Source organism: Tyto alba, unplaced genomic scaffold (genome assembly GCF_018691265.1).
Source record: "Tyto alba isolate M040663 unplaced genomic scaffold, T.alba_DEE_v4.0 Super-Scaffold_26, whole genome shotgun sequence".
NCBI lineage: Eukaryota > Metazoa > Chordata > Aves > Strigiformes > Tytonidae > Tyto > Tyto alba.
This window is the reverse complement of record NW_024881300.1, coordinates 1,384,486-1,409,272: the sequence shown is the minus strand read 5'-3', so window position 1 is coordinate 1,409,272 and position 24,787 is coordinate 1,384,486. Positions and strand designations below refer to the sequence as shown.

General features: G+C 56.9%; 2 protein-coding genes across 5 annotated transcripts; one reads left to right on the top strand and one right to left on the bottom strand.

Moving 5' to 3' along the window:
• Positions 1-197: 197 nt before the first annotated feature.
• Positions 198-15,004, bottom strand: E2F4 (E2F transcription factor 4). The gene is made up of 11 exons (XM_042797323.1): positions 14,906-15,004; positions 14,227-14,439; positions 12,515-12,624; positions 11,865-12,026; positions 11,311-11,354; positions 8,434-8,495; positions 7,853-8,138; positions 6,618-6,791; positions 5,424-5,471; positions 2,807-2,851; positions 198-2,468 (listed from the first exon to the last, which is right to left on the bottom strand). The coding sequence occupies exons 1-11, from the start codon at positions 15,002-15,004 to the stop codon at positions 2,353-2,355; spliced, it is 1,359 nt and encodes a 452-aa protein (XP_042653257.1). The 3' UTR covers positions 198-2,352.
• EXOC3L1 (exocyst complex component 3 like 1) lies at positions 14,537-23,947 on the top strand. 4 transcript variants are annotated; one of them, XM_042797811.1, is made up of 13 exons: positions 14,539-15,045; positions 15,916-16,076; positions 17,292-17,511; positions 17,825-18,485; positions 18,655-18,772; positions 18,961-19,086; positions 19,184-19,284; positions 19,707-19,817; positions 19,948-20,077; positions 21,105-21,212; positions 21,483-21,638; positions 22,015-22,139; positions 22,652-23,947. In XM_042797811.1, exons 1-13 carry the CDS (start codon positions 15,003-15,005, stop codon positions 22,836-22,838), a joined length of 2,247 nt encoding a protein of 748 aa, XP_042653745.1. In that variant the 5' UTR covers positions 14,539-15,002; the 3' UTR covers positions 22,839-23,947. The 4 variants fall into 4 exon arrangements, with proteins under 4 accessions (XP_042653747.1, XP_042653745.1, XP_042653744.1 ...); XM_042797810.1 differs by having other exon boundaries at positions 21,090-21,212; XM_042797812.1 differs by lacking the exon at positions 17,292-17,511 and having other exon boundaries at positions 14,540-15,045; positions 21,090-21,212.
• The last annotated feature ends 840 nt before the right edge of the window (positions 23,948-24,787 follow it).

The window sequence follows — 24,787 nt, the reverse complement described above, 5'->3', positions numbered from 1 at the left end:
GCCCCGCTGCCGCCGGTCCCGCCGGCGGTTGCCGGGCCCAGCGCCGAGCAGGCCCGGCCCCCTCACCTGAGCTGACGCGGGTTCGGCAGGACCCACCTCCGCCGGGGAAAGGGCCTGGCCGGCACCCCGCTTTTCAGGGGCACCCCCCTCCCTCTGGGCTTGGCTAAGGGGAGGCGGGAAAACCTGGGAAGTTTTGGTTTTTTTTTTTTTTTCTGTTGTTTATTCACGTCAGAGAACACTGTACAAATATTACAGGCAATTTTCTTTCCTTGCAAAAAAAAAAAAAAAAAAAAGTATAAAAATAATCTTTATAATATGAATCAAAAGTTCATCCGCGACTGTAAATTTTTTCCTTTTCCGAAGGTCGTCTAACTGGTGGCGAACATGAACATGTGGAAGGAAGGTGAGGGCCAGGCAGCACACAGAGAGCTCGAGCTACGCCAAAGCCTCGCTGTCCCGAGGGATCTCGGCCGGCTCCCGTGCGAAGGAGGGAAGGCTCGGGGACATGCGGGCTGGGAGCCCACCCCGGCGGGGTCCCACGCCACGGCCGTCTCACCGGCAGCAGCTGCCTGCTGCCGAGCCAGAGAGCGTCCCGTCGTTCCTCCCGAATTCTTCAGGCTTTTCCCGACGAGGACGAGGGCTGCAGAGAGGAACGGCTCTTCTGGAGGAGCCCCACAGAGAAGAAGATGGCCCGAGGAGCCACCTCAGGGACACAGGTCCCAGGCGTGTATTCTTTACACCTCCGCGGGCTCCAAAAATTGAAGACTTCGCATCCCTTATTCCTGGTGCTCCGGCTGGCTGCGTGGCTCACAGGCGGCGAACGGCTAAGCAGGGAACTTAAACTTTCAGCTGGTTACGTGGATGGCTGCAAGCTACCTCTCTGCAAGAGTCAGCCACGCTTTGGCACTCTGCCGAGCAGGAAAGGCAGGACAGCTGCTGCTGCCACCGCGTCAGCGGGAAGATGTGCAAAACTGAAGACACTCAAACACAGGATCTGACCGAAAAACAAAGCTGGGGCTTGCAAAATACATCACAAATCCACCCGGGCATTTTACTCCAAGTAAACTGCACAGGGTCCAAGACTGGTACTACCTGATCATCACAACGAACCCAACAGCAGACCTTCCATTACACTGGAGGAAGGTATAGAGAAAGCAATGAAGGAAATCTTGTGGAAAAAATGATGCAGAGAAAGCATCACGCTAGGTAGCGACCTGCCACAGGATCAGGAACTGGGACAGTAGGTACGGACACCAGAGGAGCAAATCCAAATATACAGAAAGCCTGATCCTGAGCAGATGCCAAGAGAGAAAAAGGGGGGGGGGGGGGGGGGGGGGGGAAAGCACTGTTTTGACAACACCTACGTAACTTGTCACAGCAAAGTACTACTGAATTGTTACTGCTTGGTCGCCTCTTAGACAGCTGAAGGCTCAAGTGCAATGGTTGGAGAAGACAGCTACTTGCAAATATGAGCAGGCTCTGATGTACCTGGAGCAGTCTTATCCTTTGAAACATCTCTTCACTTAGGTAAAAACAAATAAAAATTAAAAAAAAACAAAACAAAAACATACTGGCACCTCTTCTTTAGCCCTGTAGAAACAGCACAGCTGCTGTACGAGGAGCTGAGCCCCTGGGCTCAAGCATCAGCAGACTGGTGAGCGCAGAACCAGCGTTCCTGCTGCTGCACAAGCAGGGAAGGGCTCAGCTCCTGGGTCCTACTAGGAATGCTCAACTCCCGAGTCCCACTAGGAGGCACAGCTGGCTAAAAAAAGTGCTTTTTCTTGTAAAACGTACTAGCTTGGTCTGGAATCGCTGGAAGAAACGGACACTTTGGTGCCATTTCCCCCCCCTCCCCTTGTTGTCATTCCGAAATATAACCACCCCAATCTGAACCGCTCACGTTGAGAAATCTACCTAACTACCTCCGGGCTTGTGAACTGACCACGATATCAGGGCTCCTTGTAGCAGCTGGTACCTAGGAGGTGCAAAGTGCCTCTAGGAGTGCAGGAAAAAACCAAGGCATGCAGATTTGAGGAAGCTCGGAGAGGCACATGGGCAAACTGGGAACACTCAAAACACAGACCCTTTGAAGTGAGGCCCAGGATCCAGTGGAGAGAGAGACGCGGCAGGGAGAGTTGCACAAGCACCTTGCACGTGCAACAGAGGAAGAGGAAGAAGCTACGGGAAGGCTCCCGGCCTGCAAGTCCACATCTCTTGGTTCTGAGTCCACACGAGAGCATCTCTGAATTGCTCACTCATCGAGCTCTAGCGCAAAAGGAATCCAAAAATAGACACTTTCCAAAGAGTTATAAAACTGTCTGTGTTTGCGAGGCTGGCAGCCGCACTGAGAAGTCAGAGGTTGAGGACAGGCACGTCAAAGAGGTCACAGACGCCTTCGCTCTCATCCAGGTTATAGATGTAGTCGTGATCTCCGGGCGGAGGGGAGAGGCGGAGCAAGGGAGCAAACACTGAGGAAAGAGAAGCCCACGGTTGGTTACAAAACGGAGCACTTCCACACTGAGCCAAGTGCTGCCAAATGGGCGCTGAGCCGTGGAGCCACGGGGAGGCCACCTCAGAGTCTTTGAGGTTGCTTCAAATCAGCCTTGCGATACGGAAGAGCCAGGCTCTTCTGGTTCTCACACCTCTCCCGAGGACTTGCAGGACAGTGAGAACAGAGCCTGTGTCCAGAGCCCAGGGAAGATGAGGGCGAGTCTGCAGACAGAAGGCTGTCAGCTCGGTAAAGTCACACGGCGTGGTCTTCCTCCCCTGGGAGGGCCACAGCATGAGGGGAGACTCAAAGACTCACCTTCAGATGACATCAGTTCTTCCAGCAGCTCAGAGTTCATACATTCTGGGGAAGAGACAAGCACGGTTAAGCAATGCACTCTGCTTTCCTGATCCTGTGTAGTTCCCCACACCTGCTGCTCCTCACCCCTGTTATCCAGCCTGCGCAGCAGGCAGTGGGGAAAGGAGGCTCGGGCCTCTCGCCATGGGCAAAGGGAAATCTGTGTCAGACAATTCCAGCTACAGCAAAACATTCTGCAGGAGGTCTTTGCCTGCTTTAGCTCAACCATACGCCAGTCTCCCTCGTATGACAGGCTGTGCCTCACCTTAGCTGGTGCCCCAAACTCCTCCAAGGGAAACTCTTCCACGTGCACCTGAAATTGAGCTGCTGAAGCCCGACATATTCACAGCCCTCAATTACCCACCAACTTTGCTAACTGGTGAAAAAATTAAAAAACAAATGAGCTGTTCCAGAAGCTGCAAAACTTATGACCCTCCAGTTTCCTCCAGATTTATGTCCTTTGTGCCCCTAATTTGCTCCCCTTGCTCCAAGGCTCCGCTGTGGCTAATCCAGCCACAGGCCCTGGCAGATTCACTGGCTGCCAGCTGACCAACAGAACGAACACCTGAGCTCTGCAGAGCCTTCCTTAATGGGCCATTACCTCTGCTCTCCCCTCTGCTGCCCAGATAAAACTCTCCAAAAAATTCTCTCTGAAAGGTCATTCCTTCCTCCAGCGTTGCTACTCTTGGCTAGTAGGTTCACAAGGCACTTGAAGGGTAGACAGACAAGCACCCAGACAAAGCATGTGCAAGACAATCCCTTTTCTTTAAGGAACTAAGCATTTGAAAACAACTTTCTGAATGCCTCTCTCACTTTACGTTGATGAGATACTACCTGCACTTGAAATAAGTTTTCACAGAAGAAACTCAGATGAGCCCATTTTCAAGACACTTATCCACAGCAGGCTATTTCCTAGAGGACAGGAACCTACCTGTCTAATTCAGTGCCATGAGATGAGGGAATTTTAACATCAAGTGATTAGACAGGACTAATACCGGCTTCAATTAATAGCAATTAAATGCAGAACCTGCATTCTTAGATCAGGGCTCTTAGTATCGCAGGGTGTGTATACGTGTGTGTTGAAATCCAGGGTTTTTCCAGGATATGAGTTCGAAACAAGTAGTTATTAAGCACCCATTTAAAAGAGAGAGAAAACCATGCAGAGAAAGTCATTCCAATACAAAACACTAAGGAAGAAATCCAGGCTCCTGCAGCTTCAACTGCATAGCCTTAAAGCAGCCCAGTGCCAGAGCAATGTTACTGGGATCACACAGGGGTGAAAGAAGCTGCGCGGAGAACGCTGCAAGGTCCATTTCTCTGAGCCCTGCAGTGTTGCTTTTTTTTTTTTTTTTTTTTTTAAGTCCTGAGCTTTGCCTCAGTAGCTGTTGACTCTGTTTTGCAGAACACCGCTTTCGTTCACATTTCAATAGTGGATCACAGTTAAAACCTGACTTTGCCATGTTGTGTTGTCCTTCACTCCTGGGTCTCTACCTTCATCTGCCAAACTGGCAAGATAAAACAACACACGTTACCGTAGACGACAAACATCTCCTTTTTAATAGTGTCCTCAAAGCCACATTATACGGTTAGTTTGGGTTAAGCTGGATCTTCTACACGGGCTGTGGCCTTGCAGCAGTTTATGTGTCACACTGCGAAGTCGAATTTACTCTGCAGATGTACTCAGTCATTACCAAGACCTCATCCACTATCTACAGCAGCGGGTGTTGGGCAAGTAGGAAAGGTGTTCTCCGGGCCGACCGCGGAGCCCAGGGCTCCTGGCACACAGACTGGGGGCTCACACATGTGCCTTTGGGACTGTGGGGTTTTTACACAAAAAAGCGCCTGCTAGGGCACAGAACTAGGGACTGTTATCGTACATATCCTGTCACCACCACCAAAGCACTTGTGTGTACTCAGCTCTGCCCAGCTGCGGGGCTCGAAAGTATTCCGCCAGCACCGAAGGGGAATAGATGGGCAGACAAAAAGTGTTTCCTGGTTTAGGCTTACATTAGACCAAATTCCTTCACCTCTCCTACCCTTAGCCCAGAGTTCGTTAGGCAGTGACACCCAGGCATTCCTCCGGCAGGGACAGAACTCCTAACATCCCCTCCCCTACTGCTCCAAAATTACTAGCACCACCAAAACCACTGAGGGATATTTCGAAGAGAGAAGATTATCTCCCTAGATTATTTGCTTGGATTAGCCTTGGTCGGGCTACAGTTGAAACAAGACTAACAGGGATTTTTCTTTTACACGGTGCAGAGAATTTGGAGAAGGAGCACGGGAAGCCAGAGCACAGATTAGTGTTGGCATGGGGACAGGAAAGCCCTTGTCTACACACCGTAGGGCAAACTGTAACAGAGGTTGCTGGCAACATGACAACAGAAAAATACATACCAAAACCGGTAATTTTAAGAGTGCCTAACTACAAGTAGAGAGTCAGCAGCCACCAACAACCACAAGCACCTTACAAAACCACAGCCCCAAAGTAATCCAAAAGGTAGTGAGTAAAACAAACTGTCCCCCTTCTCTGTGTAGAAGGGCACAGAACAAAGTTGTGGTCAGGAAGTGAACATACCTCTCGTTGGATCAAACATCTCTGACAGCTCTTTGGGAAGTTCCAGTACTGCAAATACAACAAACCAAATGGTTTGCATTGTTAAATGAAGTCTGCAATGCTTTACAGCATAATCACCTACTGTCCTACTCTACTCCTTACGCACCCAAATAATCCATGCCATCCAGAAATTCTGCTCCCATACCCCACGTCCCGTATTTCTGCTGAAGTGATCAGCAATGAAATACTTAAAGCTCAACTACTTTAAAATAAATCTGTAGGAGCCCCAGGACATGAACATGTTATCACAGTCCAGAGTAACTGCCTGTATGTAAGCCACACACGGCATCAGCTTCGGTACACCACCCCGATTTACCGTGCACAGGATGAGGGTCAGCACAGGCCCACTGGGATACGGTAAGCTGGACACACAGCACAGGCCTAATTCCACAGTGAAGACTACTCCAAGATAAAGACAGACAGTTCACACTTCTCTCAAACACACTAGCAGCAGAAGTATGAAAAAAGCACTGCGTGAGCTACGCTTGAATATGATTTCCTCTTCCAATCATAAGCCTCTAACCTAGAGTGTTTCTGCAGTGTGTCTCACCTAGAAGATGCTTTTCTCTCCTTGGGCCAGCCTGCCAGTTCCTGGCAAAAAGCTCAAATGTTCCTTTTTTAAAGCCCATTTCACCTCACCAGCACATCAAGGAGCTCCCCCAAATAGACACTGAGAGATCATTAAGACCACAAGATCGCTAAAGACAGAAGAAGTATTCCTGAGTAAAGGAAGAAAACAGAGACGAGAGCTCTCCTAATAAAGGAAAACTCCCCACGAGTCACAAAGGTGCTCTCAGGGATGGCTGGAAATTCTATTGCTTCATAGTATCTCAAAAACTGGACCTTGCACTACAGAAGGGACTAGAAGGGAATAATCCTACATGTAACAGCAGAGACGTGTGTCATGCGAGTGTCCCTTGCAGATTTTCTAGTATGGACATCACAGAAAGTGGCAGGACACTAGACATGACACAGCCACCCTCTCATCAGGCTCCCCAGCACCCTCACAGGGAAATGCCTACTCGTCCCGCGCAGAGCCTGGCTGACAGCAAAGGCAGAACAGGGTTCAGCTCCTTCCACCAGGCCCAGCAGCCTCTCCCTTGCTCCAAGCAGCGCGTGTTTGGAGCAACACGTGAAACGAGGGCGCATACTCACTTCCTGTGGTGTCAGGTTTGATCGGCTCAAAGGAGGTAGAGGGGCTGGGTAGGACGGAGCTGCTGTCCAGCGAGGCAGAGGACTGTAGGGGTTGGGTATCTAACCCGGCCGACGCGTGGCCGAGGGGGTCGAAGTCGCCGCTGCCCTTGGGCTCTGCTGCCGAGACACCGCATTCTGGAAAGAGCCACAGACACACAGAGGAATGTCATCTCCCACCAGCCCCGAAGCAAGCAGCTGCAGCACGGGCTCAAGCCTCACCCCGCAATGCTGGCCAAGCACAAGACAGCTGCCTAGGCAGAAGGCTGCTTGATTTCATGCAGCAAAAACCCCCCCAGGTCCTGCTGGAGAGCAGCCTTAGTGGTGCCAGGCTGCAGATAAGCCAAGAACGTCTTCTCACAGCAACTAACACAAGCCAGGTAGTAAGCTACACCAGGAGGAGCGTGGCCAGCACACTGAGAGAAGCTACTATCCGTCTGCTTGGGGCTGAGGCTGCATTTGGAATACTGTGTCCAGCTTTGGCCATCCTCCAGTTCAAGAAAAACGTGGAGGAGATCCAGCTGAGGGCTATCAAGTTGGTCAAGGGTCTAGGACACATGGAGGGGTGGAGGGAGCTGGGCTTGTTCAGTCAGGAAAAGAGAAGTCTAAGGGCAATCTAACAGCAGCTTGCAGCTACCTGAACGGCAGTTACAAAAATTAAGAACTTCTCAGTGGTGCCAAACAATGTAACATGCACAACAGGCATGAGATGCAGCTCAAAGGATCCAGACATTAGGAAAAAGGAATTCACCGAGGGGGTGCTGCAGCCCTGGAAGGGTTCACCGAGGAACCTGGGGATCTCCGCTGCTGGAGGCTTTCAAACTTTAGCTGGACAAAGCCACAATCAACCTAACCTAGTATTTTTGACAGCCTTTTTTCAAACTGAAAGTCGAACTCGAGACTCGAAAAGACCCTTTTACAAACTTTTGCTAACCAGTGAATCTGCACGATCGGTCTTTCCCCCACCTCTGCTTCTACAGGCTGTCACTACCCCCTCAAGCCAAGTGTCTTATTTCTGTTAACACAGCCAGTCCCACTAACCAAGACAAAAGGCTCACGGCAGCCAAGGCAGAGGTGGCCCCTTTGACAGGAGCTGACAGTGCTGCACGACCAGCAGCGCCAGCCCCGGCCTGGCCAAGGAAGGTACTCTCCTTTGTCAGCCACCACCTCGTTTCTGCCTCCTGTAGCCTCCCTCTCACCCGTGCTGGCAGCTTTCTGCGCGGGAGGGCTGTGGTCCTGAGTGCTGGTAGGTGTCGGTGTAGAGGGCTGGGTGCTGCTGGGGACAGATGCCTCCTGGAAGTGGGCGAGTGGTGGTATCTGCGGTTTGGAGGGTGCAACTGCCTGGCACTGAATGAGGTCTTCAGGGGGAGGGACAGGTAGTACGACAGGAGGAGAGCTCCAAGCATCTTTGTTTACTAAGAGAACATCAATGGGACCACTCGTGCTCTTCAGATGAATCTGGTATTTCTTCTGCCCGTTTAGGCCCTGAGGAAAGACCAAAGCAAAACACAGGCACACATTAAAAGCCCTTTTCATATAGAACAGGAATTTCCCAGAGGCAAGACATGCTGTCCAGACACTTCAGCAGGGTTCCACAAACAATTCCCCCGACCCCCAGGACTACCTCCTCCCCTGGTGCTCCTGCAATTACTCACATACTTCGAAACAACAGAGTTTTCTGGCAATTATTTACTATCCTGCGTTGCAGGTTCCTCTGATTCCCCCCCCCCCCACACACACACACTCACTCCTGCACTCTGCCCAGGCATTTATCACCCACCTCAGGGATGGGAACCTCCAAACGCGTGCCTGATGGGGCTCGAATCGCAAGGAGGGTGTCTCCTGTGAAAACACACCAGTCAGCACTCAGTGGGCACAAACTGGTCTGATGACAAGCAAGCACTGACAAAGAGTCCCTCCTCAAAGCCCCCTGTCTCCTGTGCTCTCTTCCCTGGATGACTGCCATTGACACCCACTTGAGTTGCTAAGCTTATCACACAGCTCCCAAAGTGCCACCTGCCTGGGGCACAAAGAACCTGCAACAGTTCCTGGTAGCAAACCTCATGTTTTTTAGCAGCATCCTTAACAGGACTAATCTTTCTTTCCCTCAGAAGGGCTGGCTTAAATTCACTCTTAAGAACATCTGAGTCCTAAAGGAAGGCTCCTTCATCCTGTTGTCACAAGCTTTTAGAGGTGAATTATCAACAAGAGAGTGTACAACTCAAAGAGCTGCATTGCCAGCAGTGAGGTGGTGTCGAACTGGGCTCAGGAGCCAGGCTGCCAGCAGCATGGCAACCTCATGCTGGTGTACCAGTACCTGAAACCAACACTCCCCAGTCTCTACTGGCAAGAGAGCTGCCTGGCGTTAGCCGCAGAGGACCCGGCACAGAGCCCAGTAAGTGCGGGGCTGGGAGCCAGGCCAACCACATCTTTCCTTCTCAAGTTCTGCAGCGCCTTAAGACCTGTGCTCCCAGTCACACCCCAGTCACAGGTGAGCTGCTTCCAGTCCACATCCAGCTTCAGAGAAATGCAAACAGAAAAATAGTAGCGCTGTGAACATTAGACACATTCAGACCGAGCAGTTAGCAGCTTTCACTTTGAATGCTTTAGCTTTAGCGTGGTTAGTATTCACACTTCACTGGTATTCGGCATTAAGCTTCACTTGATAATTAACACAGAAGAGCCTGAGAGTGATGAGTGGATAAGAGAGAATGGACAGCAAAAGAGCACATCCTTAAACTTCAGGCAGGCAATCAAAGCTCAGATCAGCAAAAGGTACAGGGATTAAAAATACCACAGGATTTGTCAGTGAGACTGACACAGGATTCCTTTAACAAATCTGCACTTAGGACAAAAATTGTTAAGAGGCATTAAAAATGTGTGATAATGGTCAAAGATACAAGCTCAAGCTTTAAGACCTCTAAGTTGCGAATACAGGTGCTGTGTTTCAATCTCACCTGATGGCTACGCCCCAAATACTCCTACAAAAGTGTACAGTGTGTTTGCACTTTTTTGATTCTGCAAGTGCAAAATGCATCACAGCAACAGATGGGAAAATTGTTTCCCAGTCACTAAACTAGCATATTATTACTTCTGTGGGAGTTTTTTTAATTAATCCAAATAAAAAAATCCGTATTTGGTATGGAAATCTTCAAGCCCTAACTCACTCTGAGAAAGTGAGATCAATAGCAGTCAATCAGAAAACCCAGGAGCTGAAATTCAGCCTGAATCACAGTTCAAGAACACAAGAGGTTCAACAAAGAACCTCTGCAAGGCTCAGATGCTCAGGAGAGGAGAAGTCACTTAAGGCACATTCATACAGCAAAACTGAACAGACAATGGAAAAACACGGATCAAGCGTCTGTGCTAGAAGGAATTCAAATCTGCCTTCAGTAAGATCTAACCTCTGTGCATTTTGGTGAGGTCCGATTTCAGATGCAAACCATTTTACAAAAAACAGGTGCAATAAAATGCAAAACACTCAATCAACCAAGCAATAAGCTGTCTGCTGGTCTCCAGCAAACTCTTCCAGACTGTTATGAGTTATCTGGCCCCAAGCACTGTCAAACTGAAAACACAATCCCTGCCCCCAAAAACGTGCTAGCTTAAATCAGAAGAAACAGTCAAACAAAGGGGGCGGTGATGAAAATGCTACCAGCAGGAACTTGAGCGGTGTGATGTCTGGTGAACGAGGAAAGCACACAAAGGCCAAGATGAAAAAACAGAAAAGCTGACCAAGTGTAGGGTGAGAAGAGCGCTTGGAAGAGACGAGGAGGGAGTCAGACAAGGGTGAGATTACGCACGGCTGGGGGAGGTCAGGGTAAGTAGCTTCAACCTCTGCTGCAAGCAAGCAGATGCAGGTTGCACGGGGTCAGGAGGGGGCAGGTGTCCACCGAAGCAGAAAGGAACTGGGACTCCACACTGCCACAGCTGAGAACAGTTTAGGGACTGCAGGCTTCCATATTGCATGCTGGCCACTGGGGACTTTTTTTTTTTTTTTTTTTCCTGTCCTACAGCTATCATTAAAATTGGTAATAGAGAAAAATAGAAACACCTGTGTGGGTTTTCTTCACTTTTGCCCCACAGAGACAGAACATACGGCTTTTTATACAGACACCTCACGGCTTTAGGAAGGCAGTACACAAGGGAGTGAGGTCACAGCAAGCAGTATACTCTCTTCTGTCCTGTTCTTCACTACCTCTCTCTCGCATTCTTTTTGGTGGAGGGCATGATGCAGCTGAGGGACCACTTTTTATACTGTTTTCCTGCTTACACCCAGATTTCTACCATGCAATAAAATTTGCTTCAGATTATTAGAACATTGCCCACCCAAGCCCTTAAAATCAAGGGCTTCTAAGATAACACACGTACACCCACATAATGACTGACACGCAGCAAAAAAAAGACTTCCTTAGCAATAACAGCTATCTTCCTTTAAGCGCAAGAAACTGCCCTGTCCCCTCTGAGGGTGACAAGAAAGCTACAACTCAGCGGTACACAAACCCAGGATGGTGTCAGAGCTCACACTACGTTTAACTCGATGCTGTTGGGCTGCCCGTGGTCCGCTGCCTCCTCTTCCCTGGAGGAGGGAGAGCGGCTGGGACAGACCGAGCGGACCGCAGCGGTACAGCTTTCTGAGGGAGAGCCATCTCCTCACCTGTGAAGCACTTGCAGATATCTTCGTGTGTCACATACGCTAATGTTTTTAAGGTTAAGGAGAAAGGCTGCAGCTTCCCATGCAGACAGAGAACTCAAGGGCACCTGGCGTTTCCTTCCTGAGCACAAGAAATGCCATTCCCAGAAGGCGCTCTGTGCCACACTCTGAAGTGGTCTGCAGGCTACACGCTCGTCAGAGCTGACATCCAAAGACAGGCAAGCCGCGAGAGCAGCTTTGCGCTCAAGAAAGTGGCACCTGTGGCTCGGAGAGAAGCACTTTTCTCATCACTGTAAACACTACAGTGGTTTTTACTTCAAAAAGCCAGACGAGAAGCTGCGCGCTGCAGAGAAAGCCAGTTCCCGCGCTGGACAGTCACCCTAATTTCAAAGCCAGGCACTGCCTCTCGACCCTTCCAGTACAGGTCCTCCAGCAATAACGGGTCACCACCACCCCTCCGCCCTGAGTAGGGCAGCACCAACCCAGCCCTCAGGTTTCTGCTTTCCAGCCCAGCAAGCGAACAGGGGGACAGAGTAATCAGTTCACACAAAGGATATCGACTGTTCTGCACGTCTTCCGTAACGTTTTTGATGCTCTGCTGAACCCACATCTTCTGCTGCTCCAGCTCCTGCTCCCGCTGCTCCAGATCCTCTATGTCTGCCTTCAGCTCGATAAGTTTGTGAGCTATTTCACGTGTGTTGCAGCCAGGACCCACCCCTCTGGACAACGGAAAAAGGAGGGACATGCATCAGCCTCTGGAGGCACCCAGACCAGCCCCAACCTCTCAGAGAGGTTGTCACCTCCCTGAGTGTCACCCTTGTCCTACATCAAGGCCAGATCACCCAGAAACCCTCATCTGTACCCGCTCTATATCCCCATCTTCCAGCAACATTTGGTACACCTTCCTACATCCCACAGACTGGCAGGGCTCTCCCCCAGCTCCAGTGCCATGACAGGCATCTTTTCTAGCCCAAGGCGCTGCAAATACTTAGTCTGTACCAAAGTAACAGCTCCGCTGTAAGAGAGGCACACCATACGTACTTCAGCTTTTCTCCCTACTACCATCAGCACAGCCCAGCTGAGGGAAGCACAAGCATGCACGAACCACTGAGGAACCGTGCTCTGGGCAGGGCGTTTTAACCCCAGTGTCACTTAGACCTGAGCTAGCAGGGATCTCTGAACGACTTAGACCTTCTCTGTCACTCACTTCCACTGGATACTGTTCTTGGATTTCTTCTCGATCAACCCGATGCCTTCCAGGACATTCGTGATATCATAGATCCGTCGCTTCTGTCGCACAGCCAAGGTATCCGCAGCCTGCAAAAAGGTTAGACACTTAACTCCAAACTCTCTGTCATGTTTTGCTCCTTCCTGCCTGTCACATTAACTCCTGGCCAAGCACTCTGCTCGCCATCTCATACCTCTCATGTCCCAGCGCCTCAAATTACCAAGCCATGTTCCCAGTGTTATCACAACCATGAGAAGAAGCCACTGACCCTTCGCTCCTTTTCTTACCCAGCCACCTGCCCACTAAGCACAAACCAAACTCCAGCCGTCTCGCTCATCGGTGGGTCCAAAAACCACCATTCCTCAGCAGCAAAGCAGTGCTAGAAGACACTTGTCTGGCAGCCTAAAAATCCAGTGCTCCTTCAGGGTAAAAGATGTGGGGATGGGAAGAGGAATGCGGAGAGCTCTCTGTGCAACCGACAACAGTTTAGCGAAGCTGACATTCAGAAGGTCTTTTCTAAATCTGCTCTGATGCCGCTTGATAGACAATCAACACCTTTTCAAGGGGCAGATTCCTCTGAAAGACACAGGGCTGGGAGGAGAGCAAGCCTGGCTGTCAGGGAGGAGCTCCTGAGCAGCTCTGGGGCCTCCCTGCCTTGCTTGCAGGACTCTCCTCCTCTCGGGTTTCGGGACACACCAGACTGTACAGTTTCCACCCCTGCACAGCAACCTAGCACTGGCAATGGTTAACTTGTGCTGCACCCGCACAGCCAGGACCAACACCAGCAATTCCCTCGCAACGGACTGGGACTTCGGAGGCCCTACACCGCACAACCGATCAAATCACACTAACAAATACGAACTTCATGGATATTTTAAGCAGGAAAATACTGCCCAAACCCAAAGAGACGACGGCTTGGCACAGGAGAGGACAGAAGTCTACAGCCGGGGGACTCCCCCCACCCTTACATCCTCGGGGCTTTCTGGCACTTGCCGACTGCCTGCGGAGGGTCGGAGCGCCCTCGCACACGGACCCACCTGAAAGGTGTTTGTCTAACCCACAGCCAAGGAACTTCACCTGTAGAAAAGGCCGCCGTTTAAGCACCGTACACACCCCAAGGCCAGAGTTACTTCCTCTAGATGAAGATCTTTAAAATGCAGAAGCAAGACCCGCTCAGAGGGCAACTGCCCGCAGCCTAAAGGCGCCAGGGACAACCAACCTGTGGCGGAGATGGATCCTAGCACTCTCCCCTTCCTGCTGTATGCCAGGGGGGCTAAGCACAGCGGGGAGGAGCACTTCCTATAGGTTATCCGTTTCTATAGGCCTCAGAGGCTTCGGAGGGTGGATCACTGTGGTGCCAGTGACTAAGGAGCGCCTTGGTGTGGGGCAAGAAGGCAGAAGGGGCCAAAAGGCGCTCGGAGGGCAGCACGGAAACGCCTGGGACGTCAGGCAAGGACCGCTCCGTGCTGCGCCGGGCCCGGGGACCGCTCGGGGGGGGGGGGGGGGGAGCAGCGGCCGGGACCGTGGGGACCCCGACTCCCCACCCCTCACTCTCCTTCTAAACCCGCTCCGGCCCCCGGAGCACCGGGCTCGCCGCAGCTCCGCTCCCCCGGGGGGGAAGGAGCCCGGCCCCGGGGCGGCAGCACACACACCCCACACCCCCCCCCCCCCTCCTTCTCCCCGCCCCGCACCAGCTTGAGGTCGAGCACGCCGTCCTTGGCCTCCTGCAGCAGCGACACGAACTTGGTGGTCAGCAGCCCCAGGCTCTTTTCGTGCCGGCTCGGCGCCCCCGCAGCCCCGCTCCCACCCCCGGGGGGCTGCGGCCCGCACTCCGCCATCTGCCCGCCCGCCGGCTCACGGCCCCGCCGCGCTTCCGCTTCCCGGGCCGCGGGGAGAGGCCGCGCCTTCCGGGGCGGGGACGGGGACGGGGGCGCTCCCTGAGGGGGCCGCGGCACCCCGGCGGCGCCCCCGCCGCCCCCTCAGCCTCCCGGGGTACCCCAGCTAAACTTCCAGCCCACCCCCCCAAGTCCTCGCCCCCGCCGCGGTGTGAGGAAACGCGTTAAAACATCCAGCGCCGGGGCGACCCCCCCCCCCCCTCCCCAAGCCCCGGGGCGGGCGTTTTGTGGCTGTGAGGACACACACACACAGACACACACACATAGACACACAGACACACACCCACACACCCACACACACCGCCTGCCCGCTCCGTCCCGCTGCGGGAAGCACCGGCCCGGTGTCCCTCGGGGGCACCCCCGCTTGTCCCCCCCCCGAGCCGGGCACCGGTGCCCTTCCCCGGTGTGGGTGTGGGTGTGGGGTGTTTCCCGCCCCCGACGCCCCCTCAGCGCGGCTGCGGGAGCACAAGGAAGCCCTGAGGAGAAGCGGCGGCTCCCGGCTGAGGAAACGGCTGCCGGCTTCCTCCGCGCAGCCCTGCCCCGGCCCCCGCGGCTCGCACAGCCTGCAGACCATGGGCATGGCCGCGGGGGACGAGCGCGCCGCCGGCCCCAGAGGTAACGGGGACGATGCGGCCCCCCCCCCCCCCCCCCGCACCCGGGGAGCTGGCCGCGCTGGGCAGGGGAGGGATGCTACTGCTTGCAGCACGTTTTGGGGACTCCCCTGCCTCACCTCAGCCCCCCCCCCCCCCCCAATACCCCGCTCCTGTGCCGCCTTGTGCGCTTGGCGGGGTGGAAGCCCGGCTCTGCTTCCCGATGGGGATAACGGCGGCGGGGGCAGCGGTGCTCGCCACGCGGCTTGTCCTCAAAGCCGCTGGCCACCCCCGTCCCTGAGGGTGCCCGTGCGGGCAGAGCACGGAGAGCTGGTTCTCGGCTCTCCGCTCTGGCCAGGCAGCCTGCGGACGCTGCGGGGGACACCATGGCACCCCACGGCTGCGTGGGTGCCTTTGAGAGGCCGTGAGCCTCCCGTCCTCCCCTCAGCCTGGGTCGCCTTCGTGCGAGGGCTGCCACCCCTCCATCCCCTCCTGCTGACTCACTGCCGAAGCCTCAGCCCTGCCTCAGCAGACCCCCCCTCACACAACCCAGCCTTGCGTTTGGGGGGAGCGACGGGGACGTGCGCTCAGCCGGGGGGGGATAGGGGACACACACACGCACACACACACAGCCCGAGCTGGCAGGCTGGGTGACAGCTCCTCAGGACAACCTTCTCGCTGCCACAGCCGCTGTGACAACCCCAGCCCGCGGCGGTGGCACCTCGGAGGGGGCCGTCGTGGAAGGGCCCGCTCACTGCCAGGCTCTCCCACTTCCCACATCTGGGTGTGCTTGGAATTTCGATGGCGCCAGCTTCCTGCCCCTGGCCTCAGGGGCCCTTCCTGCCCCGCAGGGAGCAGCTTCGTTGCGCTCATTAACCCCTGGCTTCATCCCCAGATGAGGAGTGGCCGGAAGCGGAGAAGGCCGAGAAGTTGGCGAGAGGAGCTGCTCTGAAATGGGCTTCAGGGGTGTTTTACCGCCCCGAGAAACTGGAGGGGCTTGGGCAGTACCGGAGCCGAGAGATGCAGAGGAACAGCTCCATCCAGTCCCGGCTGAAGGTGGGTGTTTGCCACAGCCCACCCCAGGGGTGCCTACAGCCTCACTGCCCCCCCGCCCCCCCAAGCAGGGATCCCAGCCAGGGTCCCCTTTTCTGCGTCGAACCATCTTTGTGTCCACTTCTGGCAAAACCTTGTCCTATGGCTGGCGCTTGGTGGGAGGAATGAGATCGCCTGGGGGAAAAGATCTCAGTAAACCCCAGCACCCCTCCCTGCCCTACCCCTGGGCAGCATCTGAAGTGTTAAAATGAGTCTCCCCGTCTCTCTGACCATCCTTCAAAAGGAAGCATCGAGCTCAGCACGTTCCCCGTCACCTCAGCACGTTCCCCATCACCAAAGGCTCCCCTTCCTCCCGGCTGGGAGCTCCAACCTGTCCCTGCCCACGGATCCCTGCGGGAGAAACTCCATCTCTACACACACCAGGAGGGGCTGTACCCGGTCCCTGTGCACGCCTCCCTGCTCAGGGCCACCCATTTTGCATAACCTGAGAAACAATTAACCTCAGGACCCCATCAGTCTGAGCGCCCCAACCTTCTGATCATGCTGGAGATGGTTTCTCCTTCCTGAATGCGGGTGAATTGACCAGGGGGCAACTTGTTTTAAGCGATGTTAGCCTCCGAGAGAACAGCTTGCTTCTGGGGATGCTGCGTAAAAGTGCTTCTTGGCAGCAGGAGCTGGGAGTTAAATGGGCGTATAGGGCACAGAGATGTGCCGGTGCCGCTGCAGGACTGGGAAAGATGGAAATCCATTTGGGGCGGGGGTTCGTATGGCCACCGAGGTGCTTCATGCCATTAATATGCCTTGGGGGGGGCACACGGCGGCCCTGTGACCTGCTGCTGTTTTGCAAAAGCAAAGTAATCTTTTAAAACCGAAAGGAGACATCTGGTTATTGCTCACCCTGCTGCCTCGGTCACCCCAAAGTGATGCCCTTCTCCTGCCTCATACACAGCAGCCGTTGCCCCCCTCCCTCCACCTCCCCCAACCCCCGACAAGCCATTCCTGCTGCTGGAGCGGGTGTCTTGAAGCTGGGTGTGCTGGGCTCTGATGGGATGGGGGTCATCGCAGAAGGTCTGGGAGATGTAATGGTACGATGGCAGAAGGAGGTGTGAGCTCCTGGGGCCGGGAGAGTGCACCTTGTGGCGCTGGGGCAAACGGTGTGCGAGTCCTCCAGCCTTTGGGAGCTGCTCCACTGCCCCTCCGTCCTCTTCTGCTCCCCAGTCAACTGTCCAGTCCTACCTGGAGGGGGTAAGTGCGGGGCTGGAGCAGCTGCGGTCGGCGGCCCAGGCGGTGCAGAGCGTGTGCCAGGACCTGGGGGCTGCGCGGTGGGCCCTGCTCGACGGCGCAGACCGCTTCCAGGGTCTCCAGCAGATGCGGGCGCTGATGGCGGAGCACGTGCAGCTGGCCTCGGTGGTCCAGGTGCTGCCCCAGCTCTTCTCGGGTAAGGCACTGGCCTCGTGGATTTGGGCTGGAAGGCACGGGGGAGAACTTCAGCCCAACCCCGGGCTCCGCGCAGGGCTGGGGGCGAAGCTAGAGCAGGTTGCTCCGGCTTTGCCAGTTGGGTTTGGAAAGTCTCCGTGGACGGAGAAGCCGCTGCCTCCCCAGCGCCTGATCCAGCACGGTGTTCCCAGAGCCCCACATCTCAGACCCTTCCCCTCACCATCTCCCTCCTAACCCGCACCCATGACCCTTTTGGGGCCAAGCCCCTTTGCCCCCCGCGCTCAATCCCGGCATCTCTCCTCCCTCTCCCACAGTCCACGAGGTTTTTTCCCATACCCTGCAGCTGCTCCGTGGGCAGCACCTCCTGGAGGCCCACGCGGAGCTCATGATGATGGAGCACCTCCGGGACGACATCCTCTCCCAGCTGCACCTCCGCGGGCTCTCCAGTGCCCAGCCAACCGTGCTCTCCTACTTCGGTGGCCTGCAGGAGCTCAACGAGAGCCTGGCCAAGCAGCTGTGGGACATCGTGGGCAGCAGCCTGCGGCTGGTGCGCGAGGACCCGGTTCTCTTCGTCACCGCCGTAAGGATCATCGAGCGGGAGGAGAAAATAGATGATACGCTGCTCCTGGAGGCCACCTTCCTGCCCCCCGGCCGCCCGAAGGGCTGGAGGCAGAAGTTTTACCACGTTCTCCAGGAGGCCATCACAGGAGCCCACTTTCATGCTGCCCGCACGGACGCTGAGGGGCCAGGGCTGGCCAGGCACCTGGCGGCGCTGCAGAAGGACGTCGTGTCTGAGCTGCGTGTGGTGAAGGACCTGATGGTCCAGTGCGTCCCAGCTCATTACAACATCCTCGGCGTCTGCACTGCCACCTACCACCAGGCCCTCACCAGCCACCTCCAGGACATCCTCCGAGAGGACCTGGACAAACAGGGGCTTTTCCTCCTCCTTGAGTGGGCGCTTCGTGTGTACCAGAGGTCAGCACCTGCCCCAGCACCAGCCAAGCAGGGGAGGTTGTGGAGAGCCGGGTCGTCCCCCCAGCCCGCGGGCGGGTTGGCAGCTCCCTAGGGATGACAACGGGGAGGGCAGAGGGAGAGGTAGGAACTGCTGGAAAACACAGGCCCTGTCTCCACCTCTGCCCTCCAGCCCGGAGATGATGGGTCACCCTGACCTTCTCCCAGAAGTGGATGTTTCTGCTCTGGGTCCCTTGCTGTCCCCCGAGCTGGTGGAACAGACAGAGAGGAAATACGTGGTGAAAGTCAAGGTGAGTGAGCGGGACGGTCAGGGGGTGGCAGGGACCCAGTGAGCACCACCGAGCCAGCATCTGCTCTGACAGCAGCGGGAGACCCTGAGCCCGCGGGACGAGGCGCAGGACTCGCTGCTGTGTGCTGGCTTTCAAGGGAGTTGGTACCCGACACCGCGGGCTGACCGTGGTGGGCGTCCGTCCCACAGGCTAGCGTGCTCGAGTGGATGCAGAGGACCCTGGAGGTGGAGTTCAAGGAGTGGTTCAGGGAAGAGGAACCCGAGACGGACCATCAGGGCTTCTTCCAGTCGGCCCTGCCCGTCATTGTCATGCAGGTGGGTGCCGCTGGGGCACCGCCCGTGCTGAGAGCCCCCAAAAAGGGGGGGCCGTGGCCTGCAGCCTCTCGCTGACACCTCCCCTCTCCCTCTGCAGATGCTGAATGAGAATATCCAGGTGGCCTCCTTGATCACGGACTCCCTGCAGCAGAAGGTCTACAACATGGCCTTGGAGGAGCTTGAGGCATTTCTGGGCCGGTCAGTGGAGCCCCTCGCACCCCTTGCCCACCCTCCCAGACCCTGGGTCCCGTGGCCAAGCACCCTAGGGCTGATGGTGGAGATCTGCAGCGGGGAAACGCTGCGCTCATCCCGCGCCCAGAAGGCTCAGCAGCCTGCCTGCCCACAGGGCTACTGTCACAGCCCCTGGGGCCGTCAGCTCCCAGGGCTTGCCTGGCCCCCAGTGCCCCTGCAGTCCCGAGGGGTCCACAGCGGGTCCCGTTGTCCCACCCTGCCCATCAACCTCTCACTCTTCCAGCCTGGTGGCAGGACCTGGAAAGAGCCGAGTGAGCTGGGAGGGGGTTGTGGGAGGTCCCCGTGCCCCCCCCCAGGAGCATCCCAGCGCCAGGCCCCGGGTGGGGGGTGGTCTGCCCACCCATGGTGGCTGGCTCGCTGTGTTGCAGTCTGCGGGAAGCCCTGGTGCAGTGCGGGAAGGAGCACCAGAAGGACCGTGCCATACCCAAGTACTACGTCTCCTACCTACTGGCCATGCTCAACAACAACCTGGCCCTCAGGTAAGGGCCACCCCCACCTCGTAGCCACCTCGTCACCCACAAGGAAGCCACGTCCTCCCCATCCTCCTGCGGGACCGGTGGCCCCCCCGAGCTTCTCAGGCTACCTCTCCCCTTCTTCTCTCTCTCCTAGCTCCTCTGTCTCCTCCCTGCACCCCAACGCTGCCCACGGAGAAGTCCCTGCGTCCCTCCGGGCTGCTCTAGACAGGACGCAGAAGAAAGCCTGCCAGCTGCTGCTGGAGGAGCTGCTCCTGGACCTGCAGGTACGTTTGTCCGCAGCCCCTGGGGCTGGCAGGGCTGCAACAAAGCCGGCCCCAGCAAGAACAGCCCTAGTGCTACACCCCCGGGCGTGGGTTTATTCCTGCCCAGGGTCCCTGCCACGCACGCCGTGGCCTGCTATCATCCTGCAGCCACCTCTGCCAGCCCGGCTCCCAGACCTTGGTAAACGTCTGTCGCCAGCCAGCACTGCCCTGGATCGCTGGGGCAGACGGCTTGTGGCCCCCAAACCACTCACCGACTGAGACCAGGAGCCACAGCCCCACTCCAAGCTCCTTTTTATGGCTGTTTCATGGCAGAAAACCAACAGGAGAGAGGCAATGTCTGTGCAGAGGATATAAGCCCGTGCGCGACTGCCTGAGCCGTTTCCTGCCAGTGTAGTCAAATTTAGCTTTCCTGGAGTCTGGACCAAAAATCTGGAATAATTAACGGCATTGCTATTTAGGGCTTGAATGCCATGAAAACAAAGGAGCAGCCAAAGGGTGAAACGTTCGCAGGCAGCGTGGAAACTGCCATGGCCCCAGCAGAGACAGAGCGGGAATGTCTGCCTGCAGGCAGGAAAACTGGCAAGGACAGGAGGGGAGGAGGAGGTCAAAGCCCTCGGCCAAAACCATGTTATGTCTATGCAACGGAAGCGGTGAGGAGTGGAAATGGAAAATAAAAACACAGCAGGACAGGCTAAAAGCAAATGTGTGAGGAGCAGCTTGCTGCCCAGACCTCAGGTGCTGCCCACGATGGGGCACCGTGACCCAGATAAATCCCCACAACGTGGATCTCCGGGTGTCAGGGAGGGGCAGCCCCAGGGCGTTCCCCTAATTTCCTAATTTATACCCCCCCCCCCCCCCCACACACACACATCCACACCCCCCTTTCTATTTTTATGTCGACTTTTGGCTGGCAGCGGGGGGGCCTGGGGGGGTTTTGCAAGGCAAAGCAGAGGCGCGGGCGGGCAGGGGCCGCGGGATGCTGTGGCGCCGGCTGCCCCTCTGCTCCTTCCAGCCCCTCTGCCTGCAGCTGCCCTCCCGCAAGTGGCTCTCCGGGTCCCAGCTTGTCAGCAGCATGTGCGAAGTGATTGACAAATACGCAAAGGACTTCTCCCGCGTCAGGAAACCCGTCTGCACGGTAGGCTTGCCGCGGGGTGGGGGGGGGTGTCCTTCAAAGGGCCGCTCGCCCCCAGGGCGAGGAGGCTGGGCGGTTGTGCTGGGGTGCAGGATGCGGTTGCTGCTGGGTTTGCCGCGGAGATGTTCAGGGTTTCCCCCAAATTCTATCTTCTCTGGCCGGGGCGGGGGGGGGTTCTCAGCGGGTCAAGCCCCTTTCCCCGGGTGGGGGGGGAGGGGGGGGGTCTGACACCCAGGCGATGCCCCCCCCCGCTAACAGCTCTCCCCTGCCCAGCTCCTGCTGACGGAGAGCGAGCTCCTCGTGGCCAGCCAGTACCTGCGGGCGCTCATGCAGAAGAAGATGGTGTGCAGGAGCGAGGAGGAGCGGGGCCAGCTCGGCGACCGCCTGCTGCAGGACGCCACGCAGCTCCGGGAGCTCTTCTGTGGCCTGGTGAGAGGTGCCCCGGGTGCCCCGGGGGGGGGGGGGGCCGTGGGAGGGGAGAATCGCCCAGCGAGGAGCAAATCAGTCACGTCTTTCACCCTGCCGCTCCCCTCTGGCCCACCCACGGCAGACGGGGTGGGTGCAGCAGAGCAGGGACAAGACAGGGCTGGGACACTTGGGCAGTTGCGGGGCCGGGATGGGAGGAACAAGCTGGATTAGGGACTCGTGGGACCGGTCACCCTGCCCGGCGTGGGACAGCGAGGCTGCACGGCCTCATCTCACGCTGGGGTGGGCACTGAGGACCGGGCTGCTGCTCACTAGCCACCACGGTGGCCTCCCCCCCCACCCCGGCCCCGGTCTTGCATGTGGCCATTCTCCCTCCCAGGGCCTGGCCCAGAGCCAGCAGAGCCTGGAGGCCGTCTTTGCCCTGCGGGAGCTGATCTGCCTCAAAGACCCGGCACTGCTCAGCCTGGAGGTGCTGGGCTTCACCACCAAGTACCCCGACGTGAGGTAAGAAGCCCAGCTCAGCTCTCCCACGAGATGGGGTAGATGCGCATCTGCCCAGGGAAGCCAGACTTGGGCTGAACACTATGTGGTTACGCTGCAGAGCAAGCAGAAACTTGGGCTTTTTCTCCCTCCTCCCCGAGGTTTCCTTTCCCATGTTCCAGATTTGAGGGGTTCTTGCAAAGTCCCAAAGGCAAAGATGTAAAGGAAAAAGCAGTTCTGCTGTGGCGTTCACCCATCTGTATTGGGTGGCCAAGCAAAGCGTGAGAAATCACAAAACACCAAATTGGTAACGTCAGAATCAGCTGAAACCCATGAAGTCTCAAAACCAAATTCTCAAGTTTTGTGGGTTGGTGGGTTTTTTTTTTTTTTTTGGCAAACAAAGTTTGGCCGGTGCAAAGTACCGGCTCTCCCCCGGCCTCAGCTCAGCTTCTCTGGATCGTGGGTGCTTTGTGGGACACGAGCACTGTGGACGGTGCCGTGGGCCAGCTCGGACTCACCTCTTGCTCTCTGCCCAGCGATGAGCACATCTCCACCTTGCTGGACCTCCGGGGTGACGTCTCCAAGGACGTGCGGCACATGGTGCTGGACATGATGGCGCAGCACCCCCAGGTCCTGCCCGAGAGCTACCGGCCCATCTTCAGCACCATCCTGGTCCCCGCGCCGGAGCTGCCCTTCTGCCTTCGCAAGGGCAAGTGTGCCTGACCCCACGCCCCGCAGCCGGCTCCCCGGTGCCCCCCACGGATGTACGGACCATGCAGGCCATCTCCGAGGCTGCGCGTGGGGAGAATGGAGGTGACACGTGGCATCCCCCCGCGTGCAGCAGCTTGCCTTGTGTTGGGGACAGCCCGCGTACGCGCCGTCCTCCTTTGGTCTTGCCTCGCTGAGCCGACTGCCCCTTGCAGGCACCAGTCCCAGGAGTCCTGGGTTAGGAGAAAATATAACCCATAGCTATTTTGCTGGCCTGCTGAGGCAGTAATTGGGGGCTGCTCTGGTCTGGCCTGTTGCCTGCAGGAGAAAGAAGAGCCGCAGAGCAAAGGACAGGAGCCTGCACCCGGGGTGAGTCCACGTCTCTGTGGGGCTCGCAGAGCTATAGTTGGGTTTCCCTGAGTCTCCAGACAGCCCTCTGAGCCAGCGTGTCCCAGCCATGGGGTCTGTTACCGCCCCAGCTCCAAGGCAGACTGGAGCCTTGCTAGACCCAGCCTTGGAGGAGGGTTTTAGCCACGGGGATGTCTTCCTCTGGTTTGGCTCAGCCCAGAGGGCTGGTGTGGCTGCTCCACCGGCCTGGGCCCTGCGTGGACAGCGGAGAGCAGCCCAGCCAGCTCATCACGGCTCACGGCCGCAGAGGAGAAGGGCATAAGGGGGGTCCTGCCACCCTGGGTCGTGCCGTCAACTCTATGCCAGCTGGCGTGAAGGGACAGCGCTGAGTTCTTGCTGACCTGCCCGACTCCCAGCCCCGGCTCTTTTGCCACCATCCAAGACAGGACTGGAATCCAAGACTTTCCAGCCTCTGGGAGAACCACGGCTGCGTCTGGCACGTCCGAGCATCCTCCTGTCCCAAGGTTCCTCCCTGACAGGCAGCACCGCCCTGGGCACTGGCTCTTCCTCCAGCCTTTGCTGCTGTCCAGCCCTTGGTCATCTCCTCCCCAGGCACCACGCGAAGATCAGGAGCAAAGCCTGTCTCTCTGCCGGCACCTGCAGCACCCCGGGAGACCTCCACGCCCTGCCACGCTTCCCGCCTCGTGGTGGGCTGGATCTTGCCGCCTTTGCACAGCACCACTGCCAGAAATAAAGGCCTGAGCTCTGCAATCGCTCACCAGTGTCCAGGCTCTGCTCCCTAGTGGGTCAGGGCAGGGGTGGCACAGAGAGTGGGGGGGGGAATCCATCCATCCATCCATCCATCCATCCATCCATCCATCCATCCATCCATCCATCCATCCATCCATCCATCCATCCATCCATCCATCCATCCATCCATCCATCCATCCCTGTGCTCAGCATCACCCCGGGGATGGCTCCCTGCACCCGGTGCTACCTGGGGAGCATCACCCGGGGACGTGGGGGGATGATGGAGACACTACCCACACCCCGGGATGGAGAGGACCGAACTATTCCCCAGCGGGCAGCCCGGGGGTGAGGGGTCAGGCAGCTGCGGAGGCGAGGGGATGCTCAGGCAGAGGGGTCAACCTCAGCTCCGAGAGGTGCCCGCTGCCCTCCCCGGGGCCGGCGGTGTGCTTGCCCAGCTCGCCACGCTGGCCACGACATCCTCCTGCCTGGGAAGGTGTCTGCCCTCCCCACCTGCCCCCGCTGGCTCCCTGGGACAGGCTCACCTGCACCAGGGCCGGGGTTCAAGGGGTGGCCCTGGGAAGGGCCAGCTGGGACCAGTGATGTCCCAGGCCAAGGGCATCACAGCCACAAGGGAAAACAGCTCTGGTGCCAAACGGATCTGAAACGGGCCCCGGGGACGGGGTGACCTCCCACACCCCAGGCGCTGCCGTCCAGCCCCACTGCTCCCCCAGCTGTGTGATCACAAGCAGCCCCCCGCGTGCCCCCCCCCACAGCCTTGGGGTGCTCCCCCCACCCCTCCAGCTCCGCAGGCTGCTGTTAAGTACTGACACAACTCGTTACAGCAGTAGCCCAGGCACCCCGGGGGC

Excerpts from the sequence above, each read along its gene's own strand:
- E2F4 (XM_042797323.1), bottom strand. The coding sequence starts at position 15,004 with ATGGTCTGCAGGCTGTGCGAGCCGCGGGGGCCGGGGCAGGGCTGCGCG. Across the intron at positions 12,625-14,226 it reads GCGTGCTCGACCTCAAGCTG|GCTGCGGATACCTTGGCTGT; the intron begins GTGCGGGGCGGG and ends ACCTTTTTGCAG. Across the intron at positions 8,496-11,310 it reads TATCTGCAAGTGCTTCACAG|GAGACACCCTCCTTGCGATT; the intron begins GTGAGGAGATGG and ends GTGTTTTCACAG.
- EXOC3L1 (XM_042797810.1), top strand. The coding sequence starts at position 15,003 with ATGGGCATGGCCGCGGGGGACGAGCGCGCCGCCGGCCCCAGAG. Across the intron at positions 15,046-15,915 it reads GCGCGCCGCCGGCCCCAGAG|ATGAGGAGTGGCCGGAAGCG; the intron begins GTAACGGGGACG and ends CTTCATCCCCAG. Across the intron at positions 19,087-19,183 it reads TGCCCGTCATTGTCATGCAG|ATGCTGAATGAGAATATCCA; the intron begins GTGGGTGCCGCT and ends CTCCCTCTGCAG.